At 32.7% G+C, this 18,937-nt stretch overlaps 3 protein-coding genes across 12 annotated transcripts; 1 reads left to right on the top strand and 2 right to left on the bottom strand.

Annotated features, from left to right (window-relative positions):
• Positions 1-56: 56 nt before the first annotated feature.
• LOC123218318 (uncharacterized protein At5g43822-like) lies at positions 57-4,124 on the top strand. Of its 9 annotated transcripts, none has more exons than XM_044639709.1 (9): positions 62-200; positions 562-589; positions 1,200-1,313; positions 1,856-1,993; positions 2,083-2,201; positions 2,659-2,838; positions 3,030-3,086; positions 3,264-3,328; positions 3,692-4,124. In XM_044639709.1, exons 4-9 carry the CDS (start codon positions 1,862-1,864, stop codon positions 3,733-3,735), a joined length of 597 nt encoding a protein of 198 aa, XP_044495644.1. In that variant the 5' UTR covers positions 62-200; positions 562-589; positions 1,200-1,313; positions 1,856-1,861; the 3' UTR covers positions 3,736-4,124. The 9 variants fall into 9 exon arrangements, 8 of the variants coding, with proteins under 8 accessions (XP_044495645.1, XP_044495644.1, XP_044495640.1 ...); XM_044639705.1 differs by having other exon boundaries at positions 1,847-1,993; XR_006502666.1 differs by lacking the exon at positions 562-589 and having other exon boundaries at positions 57-200; positions 1,847-1,993; positions 3,244-3,328; positions 3,692-3,949.
• A 1,012-nt stretch (positions 4,125-5,136) lies between these two features.
• LOC123219239 (F-box/kelch-repeat protein At1g30090) lies at positions 5,137-7,794 on the bottom strand. The gene has a single exon (XM_044641065.1). It carries the CDS (start codon positions 6,613-6,615, stop codon positions 5,407-5,409), a length of 1,209 nt encoding a protein of 402 aa, XP_044497000.1. The 5' UTR covers positions 6,616-7,794; the 3' UTR covers positions 5,137-5,406.
• Positions 7,795-12,129: 4,335 nt separating this feature from the next.
• Positions 12,130-16,520, bottom strand: LOC123219185. Of its 2 annotated transcripts, XM_044640975.1 has the most exons (4): positions 16,334-16,520; positions 15,865-15,948; positions 12,962-13,240; positions 12,130-12,844 (listed from the first exon to the last, which is right to left on the bottom strand). In XM_044640975.1, exons 3-4 carry the CDS (start codon positions 12,969-12,971, stop codon positions 12,270-12,272), a joined length of 585 nt encoding a protein of 194 aa, XP_044496910.1. In that variant the 5' UTR covers positions 12,972-13,240; positions 15,865-15,948; positions 16,334-16,520; the 3' UTR covers positions 12,130-12,269. The 2 variants fall into 2 exon arrangements, with proteins under 2 accessions (XP_044496910.1, XP_044496911.1); XM_044640976.1 differs by lacking the exon at positions 15,865-15,948.
• Positions 16,521-18,937: the final 2,417 nt, after the last annotated feature.

Raw genomic sequence — 18,937 nt, 5'->3', positions numbered from 1 at the left:
TTTCGGTCGAAAATTTTGAGATGTCATTATATTTTATTGCATACTTTAGGCTTTTTAAAACCGGAATGTCCGGTTTGACCGGCTAACCCGGGAACCGGTCCGCTTTGACACATCTTGACTGAGTTTTAACTCGGTCAATCGAAATACAAAGCTCAACTCAGTCTGTTGGTCGTTTTTGGTCGAGCCTTCTCTTCCGATTGGTAAATCTCTTCATCACAAATTTTCCCTCTTTTTAAGTTTTGAGTTTTGCGATATATTTGGTGATTTTAGTACCTGATTTAGCAAATATTCCAAATTGTTGAATGAATCTCGGGTCTTTCTATGAGTGAATTGTTGTAGAACGCCTGATTTTGATGCGATAAACATTTGTTATTGTAAAGCTAATTCTTAGAAAATATGAAATAAACGCTTGGCTGTTTGTTTGTTTATAAGGTCTTCTTTCTTATATCCTCTCAATTTTGGGAATTTTTTTCTTCCAGCTTTTCATATATTTTATAAGTATATGCATTTTATGTCAATGGTCTTCTTATTTTTCCTTTTTTTTTATAATTATTCTTGCAGGAATACGTTTAGTTTGTTTGATGATCTGGTATTGTTTCTGAACAGTGAAATGAGTTGGTTGAATATGAAAGATGAGTTTTTTTATCTAAAGTTTTGATTTTTTTATCAAAGTTGTGATCTTTTTGAGAAATTCTTTGTTTCATCCGTGTGTTATTTGTTTAAGATTGTGTAAGTTTTATTGATTCTGTGGGTGAAGAATTTGATATTGTTGACACTACCCTGATGATGAAGAAGATTGGTTGAAGCCTTCACCAAAATCTTAATTGAATTAATGATAAAATTTGTAATTGAATTTTTTTACTTATTTAATCTATGAAATGGAGTGTGAATTGTTTGATTATCGTATTTGATTTTTTTTTTCCTGATGATTTCAATTTATGTTTCAAAGAAGCAAGTAGACTTTGGCGCTATTGATAATTGTACGAGAGTTGCTTCTATCGAAGTTTGTGTGGTTTATGTTTAAAAAATGCGGGGAATGAATTCATTTAGGATATACATAATGCTGCTGTTCTTTTACCTCAAAATTTGGCAAAAAAAAATTTCCCTTTTATCTTCCTGTCTTAATCTTCACATTCACCACCCCTGAAACAAGGAAAGAAACCCTAATTCAAGTCTCTCTCTTCCATTAATTTAATCAGGTATATCAAATGGTGGAGCAATATCTTCTCATCAAATTCAAAACCCACTTTTCTGGAAGAGTCCACCAAGCCTAGAAGCCTTCTAGGCTTTTGGTCAACCATTATTTAACCAAGGTGTATCTTTTTGCTTTTTTGGGTTCAATTCAGAATTTATTTTGCCTTTTTGTCTTTTTTTTTTTTTTTTTTTAAGTTGATGTTTGGTGATTGGTTGGATTATTTTGTTATTGCTATTTAAGGATGGGTTAATTGAAACTACAATTTCATGTAGGTATAATTATTCTTGACTTTTAGCTTGGATTCTGATATGGCGGTAGTCCAAAAATGAGTCTAACTCTAACACGACAAAACTTAATGGTGTGGATTTATTGTTTTAATTTAGAAATGATAATCAAGATAATTCTTAGTTAATTTGGACATTCTTTGTTGACTGAACTTTTTTTTTTTGTTGAAGAGACTAAACTTTTAAAATTTTCTATTGAAGAGATCAAACTTGTATTCTGTTAAGAGAGCTCTTGTACAATACACAAATAGCCTGTTGTTGGAGGGCTAACTTGAATAATATAAAACTTAGTGTAAAGACAAAAATATCCTCATTGAATATTTATTACTCCCGGTTGATTATTGAGTCAAGTGAACTTGGATGTTAGAGTTCTTAGAAGCTGATGGAGGGAATAGTTAAGAAGTATCAGCATAAATTCAAAAAGCTCAAAGAAGAAATGAATCGATGGGATAACCTTCAATCACGCCTAATTGTTCAGTTTAGAAATGCTTCTTCAATCATTGAGAGGTTACAGGTAAATACAGGCCCTAATTTATTAATTTCATTTTATTATTTACTTATTACTTTCCCTTTCTAAGCTCTCACTGGAATTGTGATTGTTAGGTTGTTCAAGATCCTAGAAACTACTCAAGTTTGAATTCCGTAGCTGGTATTCAAGTTGCTGTGTTGGGAAAACAAATGGAGTCCTTGCAGACTATTTTGCTTTCTATGAAAAAAACATTGTAATTCTCTTTCTTTTCATGCTATTATTAGTCAAAACTTGATCAATCTGCTTTACATTAAGAGTCTATTGTGATAGTGTTTGATTTATTAAGTTTGAAGCAATGTCTTCTACGACCCAGTCAAGGATCTGTTTTGGGTCTTGATTGGACTGGTGATGTCACCATAATGTTGGCTATATAAATAAAAATTATATATGTTGAATGTAGTTATTGTATAACTTTAAACATAAATGTTTCTAATCTAGTGATATCTGTGCCCAGTAGCTCGAGTTGCTTCATCCTCAATAACTTGTGTTGACTGGCCTGTTTGGTTCAAGTTTTAAAACAATGGTTTGGAGACATATTTGGTTTTCGTGGAACTCTGGAATAGAAAATAATTGAAGTTTGAGTTGTATTGTTTTAATTGTTTGTAAGAGATAATTGTTTTGATATGTTTGTTTTGGAAACATATGTTCAGGGAGGAGTTTCAAGGAATTGTTTTGTCTATTGAGAAGTTATATCGAGATGGTAGACAACTAGTTAAAGGGGGTTCTAATCAGCTAACAGTGAAACAACTGCAGCAGAGAGTTGGTGTAAAGCCGTGTCTTGCAGATTGTCTAGATGGGCTTATGATTCTTCATGACATGCATTACTCAGAGTATGCCATCCTTCTTTTTGTGTTTTCATTGTAGCAGTTACAATTGGTACTTTCTTTTAGTTGTCCCATGAGGATAATTTGATCTTTCCATTTCCCCGTTTTTAAACTTTTAAGTAATCTCCGCTAGATTAAGTTCTGACAGTGCCAAAATCTGTTCTAGATTCTGAAGGATGTTTGGTTTGTGTTTGTAGGTTTCTTCTAAAATCTTCATTGTTTTCAGCACTTTCAGAATTGGCCCTGAAACCCAGGTAGCTGTTCCTTATGTTGATAAAAACACTATCTCTTTCTTGGTTGGAATTTCATTAGTGTGAAATGCTAGGTCTCTGCAGCTGATCTAGATGATGCTTCTTTATTATGTTAGTTCCTATAATCCATGCATTCTAATTACAAGGATTGTGATGGTAGCTTGACTTCTCTACCTGCAGTACAAGTGATCTAAGTGCACTGCAGCAACTCTTAGTTGATCAGCCAAACATCCCCAAAGAGGAAGGTAGGCTTTGGGTATTGTAGTATGTGATTGACAGAGTGAGACTAAGAGTTTTATTGGTAACGCTAATATTTCTATGAACAATATAATATATACCTAGTTTAGAGTACCTAATTTTTTACCCAGGTGACATATCATCAAATGATTAAATGTTATTTTATACTTTATTTAAATCACTCAATCACATGATGACAAATCATCAAAATATCCAATTGAGTATTCAAAATTTGGTGCACACATGGTTTTATTGTGTGTCCATTAATAAAGTAAATAAGTGAGGTTTAATCATTTTGAATATGCTAGCAAAATTTGCTTGTCATAAGGTATAACCTTTCTGATTGCTACTTTTTTATTTTTTGGGTGCAGTGGAATCCATCTTTGAAATCATATTTGCAGAAGAGATTTACTGATATTCAATAAAGCGGCTGTCAAGGTCAATCTTCCATGCATGGAATACCTGGATGTGGAATGGAATTGCAGAGCTCCTGACTTTTTATGAAAACGATGCTTGCAACAGTACGCTCATTTCTTGCTGTTGAGGGTACAGAAAAATGCCTTTGAAGCATCTTTTTGAGTAAATCATTTTTTGCAATCATAAAGAGTTTCAGAATTCTTCCGGTTCAAGCATATTTGCAGAAGAGATTATTCCTCTTCTCGACCGCATCTCGGTGACAGAAATGATTCTCTGTTCAAGTTCAATTATCATGTACTTAACAGGTCTACCTAGTCTTTAGTACTCAAATTGATATGTAAGAAAAATTATAGATTAAACTATGAACACCCAGTTTTGAATTTTTAATTGGATACATAAATAATATATCGTCATATAAATAAGTTATTTTAGATTAAAAATAATGTAACATTTAATTACATAATGATATTATTTGGGTATTTATAATTAGGTATATATAATATTGTTCAAAATTTTTATTACCTTAATTCGGCTATTCGAGCACAAATCCTTGCCTAAACTCATAAAAGCAGCCTACCATGGGTTAATTCTTCGCTTAATTTTCATTTTTTGTTTTGAGGTCCAGTCAATCTCAATATACATAAGAATTCCGCGAAACTAAGAATTAAAGAATCCAGATTTAATTCTATACTTTGATAAAAAGATTTGAGTACACAATAACACTTTTTTATATATTTGTATTGAAATGAAAGGTATTGTAGATATAAATGTATATTAACAGTTCTTATCTTTCAATTTGACCGTCCGTTTGTTTGTCCAACCAATCGAATGGAGAAAGATCTGAACTGGCCCCGTTCTGGGTCCAAAAACATGGCTGCTGAGGTTGAAGGCCGAAGGAGAAGATAATTCATATTCATAACGTGGATTGCATTGACTAAAAAACCGAGCAATCGTGAAGAATATTTAATAAAAATAGATGATTTGATTTGATGATTATTCTTCCCAAACTGCCGTATAATTGTAACCCTCAACCATCATCATCTCAACAAACCCACCAACGCACGCCTAAATCAAATTGGTTAGCTGACATTACATAAAGCAAATTTGCATAATGGCATAATGAATATCAAACCCCTAATTTTTTATATTGAATATAAAAAACATAGTGATTGATGGCCCACTTTAACGTTTTAATATTCTGACAAATCGTCGAACCAAAGAGTTTGATTTTCATGAAAAAAGAAAAAAACTTGAATGAAAAAGGTTCCATTAATGTCCCTTTCAGGGCAAAAGAGATTCTGCTAATCATAGTCCCGCCGCTATATTATACAGAGCGTCAGGCAAACATTTAGCTCCTTGAAAAAGAAGGAACCCGGAATAACAATGATTCTCAATCATGTAAATAACTCACATAAGCGCGCTTTAGACAATAATAAATTATCCCAAATTGTAAGGAAAACACTTGATCTCTACAGAAGGGTACAAGTAAACACATCACTTGGGGAACCATTCCAGGGAAAAGAGGAGAAATAAAAGCTCAACAGTTGTATAGATGCTACATTCATTTTCTAATAACACACAGCTACTGCCACTCTACAGCTTTGATAATTTTCTTGATAAAAGTTCTTTGAATAACAAACGAAACATGACAATAAGGTTATTTAAAAGGCTAAGCAAACAGAACCTGAGAGCTCGACGGTGTCAAGTCAGAAAAAAGTTCTGGACCATCAACAACATGCCATTTCACCTTGAAGCTCAACTTTTTCTCAGAGGTGCTCAGCATTGTGATTCGACCCACAGCTAAATGAAGGTTTCGCCCCACAACATAAATTGTGCTATCACATGCATTTACGGCAAAAGGTTTGCATATTTGCTCCGGTAATGGAGGCCCTTCTATTGTTTCCCAGGAATCAGTGTTACTGTTGTAAACTTTAAGCTTCATCCTTTCAAGCTCCGAAACCACAAATAAATGCCCATAAACCACCACACTTGAACCAGTCCACCCTTCTCTCAGTCCAACAGGCATACTCTCCCAATTATCAGTTTTTGGATCATATACCTGACCCCTAGGAGAGACGAAAAATGGCCACAACCAGCCTTCTGTCACAAGAAACTTCCCATCTAATACGGCAGCATCATAAGCTGCCATATTTGTCCCCATGTTTGCAATTGGCCGCCAACTCCCCTTTACAGGATCCAAAACCTCAGCTGAGTCAAGCTCAAAAAGGTCTGAACTGCTTCCTCCAGCCACATATATCATCCCATCAATCACTCCACTAGCAAAAAATGATCTAGCTGCAATCATCTTGTTCATGACAGTCCAGCGATTTTTTTGCATCTCATACTTTAGGACCAAATCAAGAGGGCAATCAACATCAGAGACCATACCTCCACACACAAACAGACTACCATCTCGGGGGATTGAAACACACCTAAACCCATGGGGGCAGACTTTGTCCTTACAAGGCATTGCAGGAATAGTATGCCATGAATAGTGAGTAAGGTCAAGAACCTGCCACTGAATCTTTCCAGTACACTTGTGGAAGGCAAAAACAAAAAGCCAAGGGTCTTTCAATCCTGATTCCTTCCGACGGGTGAAAAACTGCTCTTTGTTACGAAGTAGTAGATGCCATCGTTTACAAACAGCTCGGCAGGCTGCATGACTCTCAACTGGAAGTCGCAGGAGACAATTAAGTGCAACATCATCAGGCAGGCCAGGAATTAGGGGTTCTCCTCTGAGAGATAACTCTAACTCCAAAGAAGGACTTAATAAAGATGATTGGATCACAGCGAACCTAAACTTTGGGGATAATGTCATTTGGGAATCCCCTAGCTTGTGAACAAGTGCCTGTTCAGATGATAATCTAACCCTTTGCATTTGGCTCCTCTTAGTATACAATATCTAGAAAGCTTTAAACACACTGAATCCTTTATCAAATATGAAAAATTCCCTACCTATGTTATGCCCCCAAATGGATTTATAGAAGAGGTGCAATAAACATGCTCTAATTCCAACCTAAGGAAAAGAAAATAAGCTAGAATCTAACCCTCTACACTGTTACTCCCAGAAATGGATTCCCACACCTAAGATTACACTGAAGGAAAAAGCAATTCCCTTTCCTATAAAACCTCATAGGGCACAATTATATAACAAATAACAATATCGAACGGAATATTTTTTTTATAGCTCTTTATACACACACATCACCACTATGACCAATCAAAGGAGCAACTTTTGACAACAAAAGCTGCGCAACACCATGCCCCTACAGAGACAAGCACATAAAACCCCCCAAAAGAACACCTTAAACAAAACCCAGATGATTACACAATACCCAAATATCTAACCTGTTAAATATATTAACCCAAAAAGGAACAAAAACCAAGGTCACAAAATCAGATATAAATGGATAATTTTTATCACCTAAAAAACTGATAAATTGAAACAAACCGAACCCAAATACATAACTTGAACCATATAGCTTCTAAAAACCAAACCCGGTTCGCTAAATGACACAAAACAGCTAATTTATAAACTCAGAAGCCAAAAACTTACAGCAAATTGTAACAAAGGTAATAACTTTTGATAAGATTTAGCTCTGGGATTACTCAACAAAGATTCTGGTGATCTCCAAAACTCCTTTCCTCTTCTTCTTCTTCTTCTTCTGTGTAAGGATGTTTATATTACCATTCTGTGGCAAACATGGTTTTGATGATTCCGAAGACAAGCGTCACACGCGTATGGGGACACGTAGCCAGTGGAGAGACTCTGTAAACGCTGTCTGGTTTAGGAGAGTGAAGTGCACCTGCCGCTAGTGAGGCTGTGGGTGGTTTGAGGAGGGATTACGTGGAGGATTAAGCTCTAATTAAAGTGCAAAACGCGTAGGTTAAGGTAATTTTGTTTGATTATGTGTACAATTATTAATTAAGAAGAAAAACAAACAAGAGATTGGTATCAATTCTCATCAAATTTCATAAAGAGCACTAAAGATAAGATCCTCTGTCAAAGGGATTTTTTAAATATTTTTATTTAATATAATAATATTTTTTCAGTAATATTTAATATATTTGTATATAAAATTTTGAAGAATTTCGTATCGTACATTGTTTTTAGACCTCAAAAGGGCTGGCTTGTAGAACAGAGAGAGAGGTCAATAAAATATCATTTTATATATAATTTATAAATGATATCATTTTCTCTTTGTTTCAAATTAAAAGGGTCTTAATCTAAACTAAATTAGACCTAAATTATTATAATCATATCGATAATATTGAAGTAAAAAAGTGTGATGAATATTTTTGATAAAAGAAAAAGGGAACCCTTGGAAGTAGAGAATCCATTTACGGAATAAAGGCGGAAAGATTGAGATGAGGATTAGATTACACAATAAAGTTGGCTCAGTTGGTCGGTGTTAACCCTAGTAACCCATATAAACAAGATATATCTTTCAATAAAAACTATTAGCATCACTTTTAAATCCCTAATTACAATGATATATGATCAAATAATTGAGTAATTTTAAATAAAAAATTAAATAATATTTAATTATATAATAATTAAGATTGAAAATAAGTCGAATCAAATTTACATAGGATTTAACTCATTTTCAACTCGTTTTGAATTAGGTTTAGTTTAAATTCGGATTTAAGTTCGAGCTCATTGAGTTTACTTATTCATACATTCATAATCGGGTTCGTATTTATTGTCTAAGACTAGTATTTGGGCTCATCCAAACTAAACTAATTATGAGTACGAACAAATTTGCTCTGAATCTAACTCTATCTAAGATAGAGTTGAAAACGATGTCGTTTGCTAAAGGTTTAAATACGTCGTGTTTGGCTGATTAGCCAAGAACTACTATAATTTGGGTTTAGGCTTAGGTTTATTTCTGATTTTACTTCTCAACTCGTACTTGGGTTTGTATTTGTTGTTTTAGGTTTGTTCAAACTAAACACGTATCGAGCCTAAACAAACTTACTTAAAATTCAATTCTAATAATAATATTTTATTTAGTTATTTAAAATTAAATATAATTATTATGAATATCAATTTTGATATTAATTATAACGTATTATCAATCCACCAGTAATCAAACCAGATTTCATAAAAACAAACCTAGAATCCATGTTTTAAAACATTGCTCATAACTTCCATCTAAATTTTGGGGATGTCATGTCATGTCATAATCTAATTTATTAATTATTTCAAAGTGCTATTGGGTGGGTTGAAGTAGACTAGGAGTTGAGGTTCGGTCATGAACAATAAAGAATTTCTTTTTCTTTAGGTGGCTATGGGGTTGGGTTTTCCTTGCAGGCATTGCCGTGTCAATCTTCTCCTCTTTTGCTTTTCTTTAACTGGAAGTAAAATCTTTTATAATTATAACTCAAACCGCCATGCCATCAACCTAGAAACTCTAAAAAAAAAAAAAATCTTTAAACTTAACGAAAACCCAAGAGTAACACCCCATGCCAAATTAAATTTAAATTAAGTTAGTTTGGATTTAATAATTTATTAAAAAATTATTAATAATTTAATTTTTTATAATAAATTTTCATCTTTGTACTGATAACTTTTTTTTTTAACCAGATTATTTTTCTTCTTTATCACTTCTGATAATTTTTTTCTTTTTTTTATGGTTTTGGATGATTTTATTATCAATTTGAATAAATTTAAACTTAAATTTGAGTTAAATTTTATGGATCTGAGTCTTATTTAAACTGGGTTCAACTTTAATTGACCTGACTCAAAAGTCAATGATTTACCTATTAAGAGTAGTGAAATGATCATGTATATGATTTACTACTTTTAGAGTTGTCAATGGGTCGAGTCTGAGGCCTAAATAATAATGAGCCTTCGGGTTAGGTTGATCTATTGAAATATAAAGGACCAAAACCCAGCCAATATAATAATATATCTTAATTGGGTTGGTTTTAATCGGGCCGATCTATTGAAATATAAAGACACAAAGCTCGGCTCATATAATAACGAGCTTTAATTTGGTCTGGCTTAAATCAGGCTAGATCGGCCTATTTAATCAATATTTAAAAAAAAAATTTAATTAAAAATTTTAAACATAAATTATTTTATAATTATTAAAACTGAAAATAATACCCGAATATTTTATTTATTTAATAAAAAATTCTTTTATTGAGTAGATAAATTGATTAATGGGTGTCATCAACTAAGAATAGGATAAAGTCAACGTCAAGCCCTTATTTTCTTCTCTTCTATTGGCCTGAAAGTCATTTGACTATTTGTGTGCTCAGTTGCCTTCACAATTTGGACCAATTAGGATTAGGAAAATTACCTTTTTTTTTTTTAATGGCAAGCTCTTATCAATTTTTAAAATAATATATTTTCGAGTCCAAAATTTTTTGTTATTTCTATCTGTAGAAATGTGTTGAAATAATTTTCTCTTTTTAGTTTTAAATATTAATTATAATTATGAATAAAATAATTTTCTTCCATTTCTTTTGTGTGACTGTGGGAATAAGTGCAGCAAAGTGAGGCTTCTTCCAGGCAGAAGCCGTTGCTTCTGGCAGAATCTGCTTCAAAAAATTTTTCTTTTTTTTAATTTTATAAACACTAACAGTAATAGGTCGGGTAAGCGCATAAGTCTAATATAAAGGATCAAGCCCAGACCGATAGGCTCATGGGTCTAGTCTAACACTCTACAGTATTGGGTCATATTTTATCATGTCTGAACTTTTTTATATGCTTCGGATCAAACCTCTATTTAGCCGACCTAATTGAAGTGTCTAACTACTTTCATCTCCTGAAAAGAGGGTTTGAATTTTTAAATGAATAATATTATGTGTACTCATTTTTTATACACAATTTATATACATCGTGATGTGTCATCATATAATTAGGTGATTTTAAAACATGTGTCCCCATATAATAAAGAAATATTCAATTACATGATGACACCTCATCTGTGTACACAAATTGTGTACTAAAAATGGATACACATAGTTTTATTGTTTTTAAATATATTTATATAACTAAATATTTTTGTTTTCAAAGAAAAAGAAAAGGTGACTCTTTAATTTGGATTCAAATTTGTATAAAAATTAAAAAAAATTAAAATAATAATTTGAGTAGTAACAATAATTTATTATCATATAATTAAAAAATTTTAAATTAAAACTAAAATAATATTTAATCATATAATGATAATTATCATTAGTACTTAAATTATTATTTATTATATATAAATATAATATCACTCAAAAAATTTCAAGTAATATTTTCCATATATAGACCATACACATCATGAGTATTTATTAATGGGGTACACATAAACTAATAAGGTATATGTAATTTTTAATTTAAAATAATTTAGTTAAATGATGATAATTTGTGAGCTTGAGCTAATTTATTCCTTCGGTAGAAAAAAGAAAAAACAAAAACAAAAACAAAAACAAAGAGATTTCTCTTGTAGATTGTCCAAATAATTTTATAGCTTTGATTGTTTAAAAAAAACAATTATAGCATTTCTGTTTGGTGAGGTTGTACCTTGTGGTGTAATACCAAATAACAACATCATTAAATAGATTTGATGTTTTATATGCGAATGATTTACATTTTTCCATCTAAGGTTAGAACTTAAAGCCCTGAATACATAAATCAAATTCCCCGACTAGATTCTAACTTTGAAATAGAGTAAAATAAATAATTTTATTATCCAAAAATAAAAAAAGAATGGTCCTTCTACAATGTTAAATTTGATGGTTTTATATGTTTGGAAACTTGTATTCCAATCTCTACTATTCAGGTTTAAAAACATCAATCATTATAAACCGTTGTCCATCCAAACCCAAACCTACCAACAAATGTCATTTGCATAAGCCGAAACTCATCAAAACCGTCATCTGTCTAAACTCAAACCCATCGGAATCATCAAACATGATATTCTGATTTTTTTTATAAGTTTGAAAACTTGTAATTAAATTTTACCTTTCAAGTTTGAAAACATTAACCGTTACAATTGTTATCCATTCAAACCCAAACCCACAACACCTCCAGTCACTCAAACCCACTGGAATCATCTGTGAAGAGGAAAATAATGAAAGTGAAAAAAAAATTTGATATGCAAAGGATTTTACAGAACATACAGTGCTGTTTTATAACCAAATGTACCCACATTAATCTCGGTAATAAAGTGCTATTGAGGAGTTAAAAGAAAATTTCATGAAAATGTCTGTTCCTCTGGGAGAAAAGATCATTGTTATTTGCTTATGAACAAACCAATCTGCTAATCGATGTCAATAAAGCAGATGATCATGAAAATGAAAACATTTAACATCGATGTTAGAACCTTCAACCATGTCCAGAGATGAGAATCGATTACATGATATTCAAACTCAAGCACTATGATCTTCTTGTCAATGAAGTCTAAGTAAACCCAGATTAAAATTTGATCATATGTGACACAAGAAACAAAGAGCACATTTATCTTACACAACCCATTTTAACATTATTAAGCATGGTGCTTTTATTTTTATTATAAAGATAAAAAGGTAACAAGCCTAGAGATGCAGAGACAGATCTAAATCTGCCGGAACTTCCTGCTCAGCAGTAATTGAAATCCCAAGGCCTGGAAACGGCTCCTCCACCTTCTTCATGAGAAGTGGTTTTTTGTTTCGAATATTCTCAATTTCCATAGGAAGGTTGGAGTCAATCTTGGGCCTTTTGGATGCTTTCACTAGGTCAGTATTTCCAAGGGAATCAAGTGAGTGCTGTCGCTTACCCTCTACACGACTCACGAAACTTTTCATCTTGTTACAACCACTTTCATCGTGGCCCAAACATGGGCTAGGGTCCACAAAGAAGGAACCAACAGCAGTAGTTTCTTTGAAGCCAGGCAACTGATTTAAATCAAGACTTGAATGCGCCTTAGAAACAGTAGAGGCAGGGAATGAAGACTTACTAAGGTTATGGTCAAAGCTCTGCAAGCCACCACCATAAAAGAATGGCATTGGCATACCATCCCCCAGAGGTTGATCGCCACCAGTAGAAAATTGATACACTCTAGGCAAGCCCAAACATAATGAAGGGTCCAAAGGGGCAGCAGCCGCTGCATTGCTACCAGACGGAGCGAATGCTATTGACGATAAACGGTTCAATAGGTGAATTTCATTAATACCACAGCTAGATGAAAGATAAGGAGACATTATAAATAGAGTTTCGATATTTTTAAGACCAGATTCAGAGTCCTTACTTGCATGCATTGGGATGACTTGGTTTGACCAGGGACTGTTGTTCCCAGCACCTCCAGAAGAATTTTTGGATTGGTTGTTGTAAAGGGGGTTAGTGTTGGAGCTGGGAAGACCGATGACAATGCCAGAACAATCACGAGGTTGCCTCCTCCACCCTGACTTAATCTCAATATTATGAGTCTTAAGATGACCCCCTAAAGCCCGGTGGCTAGAGAACACCTTTTTGCAATAGAGGCAGGAATAGGGACTTGTAAGCTTCTCTGAATTTTCTCCGTTAGAACCTGAAATTGAATTCATTATTGGAGTAGATAAAGAGACCCAGAACGGGGACACTATCAAAAAGAAGAGAAGAGAAAGAGCAAATGCAAGGAAAACCATATGGTGAGAAAGAATGCCCCAGTTCTTGCCCTTTTTATATCCGGTTCAGGGGAAAGAAACAGGGCATATTGGTTAGAATAATTAATGTAAAACGACAATTCTAATAAAGATCATTTAAAAAAAAGAAGTCACAAATAGTAAAAATATCCAGAGAAAAGTTCTATGCATTAGCAACTTATAGTAGCCTTACTGACAATTATCTACATTTAAAATTACCATAAATGCTTGAAGAAAGAATCCCGGCCTTGCAAAACAAATCTTAAAACCAATTAAAAAAGGTAGTCCAGCTATTAAAATGACCTGAAACAACACGTCACCTATTTTGTGCATCCGCTCAGGGACAGCTTTGGCAATTGAAAGGAGTGCATAAAATGAAAGTAGGCCATGAGAGGCCCTATTCCCAAGGCCATAATGGCTAGAAAGTGATGATTTTAAATATAGTTAATATCTTCATAGTTTGCAGTCTCATGAGCACAAAGTAGTAACTCATCCTAATTACTAACTAATGGTCATAAATGGCAGAGACAACAGTTAGGGAATGTTGGTCTTCACTCATTTGATTCTTCAAACAAGATTTAAATGTGATGATCATTAATTCTCAAAATTGCCTATATAATGGTCAAGTGCACAAGCGGTAGACACAAAACCAACAATTTTAATAACATCCATGTAGATATAAAGTTCTGTTTTTTTGTTTTTCCAAAAAGAAAGGCTTGATAGGTTTGGAAAGGACAACCATATGTCAAATAATTAAACTTTTACTTAAGAACTCATTCTATTTAAAAATGACTAAATATTAGAACTTCAACCTAGCATATTTAACCAACTCAATTAAACTAAATCTCAACCTCAAACTGATAGGAGCCGGCAACATGAATCACTTTCCTTAAATCCACCCTGTCCAAGCCATTATCTACACAAGTTGTATATGATGACATATCACGTAAAAGGAGGGTTTATATTCTGAATGGCCTGTCACTATTATGATTTACATGAGTGACGGACCATTCAAAATTGCATTACTCTATCTGCTAGTATTATGAAACCTACATTTTGACTCTGTAATCTTAGGAAAAATAGAAATTAAAATGAACTGCTCGCAACCATGCATAGCTTTTAGTTTCAAAACTCGGTCTCAAGTCCAAAGAAAGGAGAAGAAATGAATGAACTAAATTGCTGACATGAGATCTTTAAGAACAAGTTATATTGACTCTAAGCATATGTACATAGGTAAATCTAAGATAGGGTCAACCTAATGCATTGTTTTAAACAAAAGGAGAGAGATACAGTTTTGCTGAAATGACTAACATAAGATGACAACTCCAACCACAAGTTGGATGTGTTTGAGCTTGCCAATTAAAAATTTTGACCATTAAGAAAACTAAATAATTTAATGAAGACTATGACAAAGTTTAAAATTGGATTTAAAATATATGGTTAGACCAAAGCTACTTCAATGTTAAAACGGGAGCTTCACCAAACAAAATTGCACAAAAGAAAAGATGCTAGTCAGACCAAACAACTTGAGTAACTTGAACTACTATTTTTTGGTCATGAGTAGAAAGTTCCAGTAAAAAAACAAAAGGTCACAATAACAAGAGCACAATATAAGATAGAAGCCACAAGCCATCTAATACAGCTTGACTCCTAAAGGTGGACGATTGAGTCCACTAAAAGAGGAGTTTGTACTAGCCCAGCTTAATCTCAAGTACAGTAGCTAAGCCATAGGTTTTTGACCCTCCAGCTGCCATTCTCAAAATGTAGCAGAGAATATGTAAAGCAACACATTGAACAGATATTATTTCTGAAGACAACATCTTATATGCTGATTCTTCTCATTACATATTGTGATTCATATATTTCTTTTCTAAATTTTGCCCAAAAAGGAATAACTAGTTGGTACCTAATGAGCAAAACAAATCAGTGATATGCATTATCTGAAAAGCAAATATGTATTTGGTGAAATTAAATTACTTAATCAAAACAGAAATACATATTGAAGAATTAGTTGCCTAATTCCAATAGTAACAGGTATGCAACACATAAAATGAAGCATCTCATGGCATTAAATAGGTAATTGTCATAGTTGACCCTCATAAAATATCGTTCCAAACACCCCGACAATCAATGACTATACATTACATTATGAATGCTAATCCAACACAGTTTCACACATTCTCTATCAATTGCCTAACAGGCAGAAACAACCCTAAGATTCTCATGGTTATCAAAGAACAGAAGGTTATCTACCAGCAACTTCACCAGAGTGGTCCTCGTATTCCATTGGAGAACATAATGAAGAAAACAACCACGAATCAATTCACACAATTTAAAGGATCAAAGAAGATCTGTACTGGTTCCAACTCAACAATCGAGGGATAAACACGTATTCTAAACTAGACAAAGCATCAAATCTCCATGACACAAATTTAGTAGTAAATAACAAGTAGGCAGTAAAACTGTTTTTTCAGCTTTAAATGAACACCACTACATTGAATTCCAGTAACACAAATAATCAGTCACTTACCAGAATGAAAAATAACATAATTAGTACTCCTTTTGCTGACCAAAAAGCCAGAGCTACCTCTATATTAACAAAACATGCTGCCACCTGTATATAAAGAACCAAAATCCCACATTTTTACAGCATACAAGTCCAAAATTTTTTTAGTAAGTCCAATAAATCATTGCTCCAAGTAATACACTAAAGAGAATTCCTCGATGACAAAAATAATTGTAGTTATAAATGACAATAATAATCAAATAATTACTGAAGAACCAGAGTCTCAGGTTTAGAAAGGTTGAAGCACGGATCCGAATCCCAAAGTCCATAAAAAAATAATAATGGTTAGGGCTCGAAAAAATAATTGCATAAGATATCATCGGTCATCCGTACTGCAGATTTTAGTCCTAAGCACACACATAAATTCACAGATATTCTAAATTCAAAACATTAAACAATGAAACTAAACGACGTCGGTCTGATAGTGCTTTACCAAGAGGATGGCTCTATTTCGCGCTGCCTTCTCCGTGTTTCACCGGATTCTGAGCCGGATAAGCCGGCTGTAAGTTTGATTTTCAGCGCTACCACCATAAACATTGCCGGATAGCGGTGAATCGGGGCAACGATCTACCGCTTTCAAACTTGACACCTATGCCAAGCAGGCATGGCTGTACTTTGTGACAAAGTAAATTACATTTTGGTATCAAGGTTTTGGCCTACTATCAGTGTCCACCTCCAATGGCATAAACCACACTTTTTACCCAAAATCAAAAAACTAACTATATAAGAGTAAAATAATAATTTTACATCAAAAATTTTTATAAAAAATAAAAAATCCATTTTACAGATCATATTTTAATGTTTTAGATGACCTTTTAAACTTTTTACAAATTTGGAAACATATAATTTAGTTACTAAAATCCTAATAGTGACTTTAATGAAAATTTACCATTATTCATCTTGCTATAATGCAAAGGTTGAGCAAAATGAAAAGGTAATGTGATAGTGAGATGAGGTGTGATATTAACTAAAGAGAATAAACCATGTCACAGAGAGAGCTCTTAAGAGTGACTTGACCTCTATTTTAATATAGATAATGAATAATTAATTATAAAATTTGCACTTAATAGAATAAAAAAAAGTGATATCAATGAGATAAATTATCAAAATTCATAATTAATATTGGATAGAACTAGAAAAAGAGAGATTAACATATGAGATGAGTCATCAAAAGTATCATTAATACAAAATGAGATACATTATAAGAATATATTAAATGTGGTGAGATCAATGTCAATAATGGGTGAAGAAGTTGAATTAATGCTGAAAATGATTCACTAGAAGTGAGAATGGTGGCTAAAATTTGGTGGAATACTAAGAAGAAAAGTGTAAATGTGAAAAAAAAGGTTGTAAATTTGTAATGTAAATTTTACATTAAAAAAAAAGATTTTATATTTTTTTTGTTAATTTATGGTGGTAGGATAATTTTTAAAAGGGAAATCATTGAAAATAATATAGTAATTTAACCGTTTGATATGATTAGAATTTTTCCGTTAATAGAGTTTTATTTTGGGTGATAAAGTGTAATTTATGTCATCAAGGGTGAAAAGGTTTTTTGAGCCAAAACTTGGGTGGAAAGGGATTTTCTCTGTGTGCTAAGGTCATAAATGTATCTTGAGGCCATACATGATGGGCTTTGAGGCAAAAAATAGAAAGCCCATAAACATAGCCATTTTGAATATTGGGCTCTGAAAGTAAGCCCAACAAGTTTCATTCTGTTGGTTGATTAATGCTTATGGCAGCTGATGTATCATCGTTCATATATATATATATATATATATTGACTTGCAGAACTTTTGTTCTTTGGGCAATCTTTTGCGTGAAGGCACCAAAAAGATAAAATATTGTTGAAACTTGGAATATTGTAAGTGATCTTTCACCAAACCTCATGGTTATTTGATAATCTGGTATTCTGAATTTCGTGGTAGACTTCAACAATAAACATGTTTGCGTCTCTGTAATTTCGTGTCCTGTCAAGAAAATTTTGTACACTATTTTGTATTGTTGATGTGATTTATCATTATTAATTTATGTATGCAACTTAAAATTTTAGACAACATAGATTATAATAGTTAGTGACAATGATTAGAGTTTGATAAAATTCGAATTATTCTATTAAAAGTGTGAGAACTAGTATAAAGATGAATGATGACAAAGTAAAAAAAAAGATGCGATAATGAAATTTTTATATGATTCAATCAAATGATTGAAATACCGATAATTTTTTATGTAATATAAAAATAATATAATAAATTTTTATGTTTTATCTTTTTTTTTTCTCTTTCCCTTATTACTATTCCTCATATACAAATTTTGGAAATAAAAAATTCATTTCAATTGTACTTTTCTCCGAACATTTACGTATGATTTTGAATTTAAATAGACGAAGTTGTATTTATATTAAATACATTACATGAATGTAGACATTTAAGTTTCTATTGGGTGACCATTTTTTATGGTGCGAGATTCAGTTTTAGACACTTAGATAACTATCAAAGAATCTTTTACAAATTTGAAATCATTTTATTGTTAAATGCTTCAAGCAGAAGAGCTAATTAGTGATTGTCTATTATTCACTACATCCAGATGTATTTATAGTGATTGAATGAACGCATACATGAAAAGCAAAAATGTCGGAGAAGATGGAAAAGATTAAGGAGTGATTCATTACATCACCCATGATGATCACGTCAAGAGCAGAACTAGTTATTCAAGTCTTCAACTCAATTAGCGATCATGAAGAAGACAGGGAGAGGGATTTGAATTAGATGAGTAGTGACGACTGAGTCGAAATGAAAAAACAAAGACTGTGAAAACAACCGGGCACAAGTTGGAAATGTGACATGGACTGATCGAAACTTTAAGTGGACACCGAATTCCAATTCCAATGGTCCATCTGGTGGTCTATGACTGTGCTTAATGGCCAACATATTAATATAATCACCCTTCTCTGAAAGCTCCACTTGACGTACACACTTCTCAACCTAGCAACTTGCTTGCTTATTCCAGAAAGCTTACGTACGATTGAATAAATACA

Source organism: Mangifera indica, chromosome 6 (assembly GCF_011075055.1).
Source record: "Mangifera indica cultivar Alphonso chromosome 6, CATAS_Mindica_2.1, whole genome shotgun sequence".
Taxonomy (NCBI): Eukaryota; Viridiplantae; Streptophyta; class Magnoliopsida; order Sapindales; family Anacardiaceae; genus Mangifera; species Mangifera indica.
The sequence above is the reverse complement of the archived record's forward strand: the minus strand, read 5'-3'. Positions and strand labels throughout refer to the sequence as shown.

What these genes read in the sequence shown, in the direction of transcription:
- LOC123219239 (XM_044641065.1), bottom strand. Translation starts at nt 6,615, where the DNA reads ATGCAAAGGGTTAGATTATCATCTGAACAGGCACTTGTTCACAAGCTA.
- LOC123218318 (XM_044639709.1), top strand. Translation starts at nt 1,862, where the DNA reads ATGGAGGGAATAGTTAAGAAGTATCAGCATAAATTCAAAAAGCTCAAA. An exon ending in CTTTCTATGAAAAAAACATT is followed by an intron (nt 2,202 to 2,658) that starts GTAATTCTCTTT and finishes ACATATGTTCAG; the next exon opens with GGAGGAGTTTCAAGGAATTG. An exon ending in CATGACATGCATTACTCAGA is followed by an intron (nt 2,839 to 3,029) that starts GTATGCCATCCT and finishes TTGTGTTTGTAG; the next exon opens with GTTTCTTCTAAAATCTTCAT.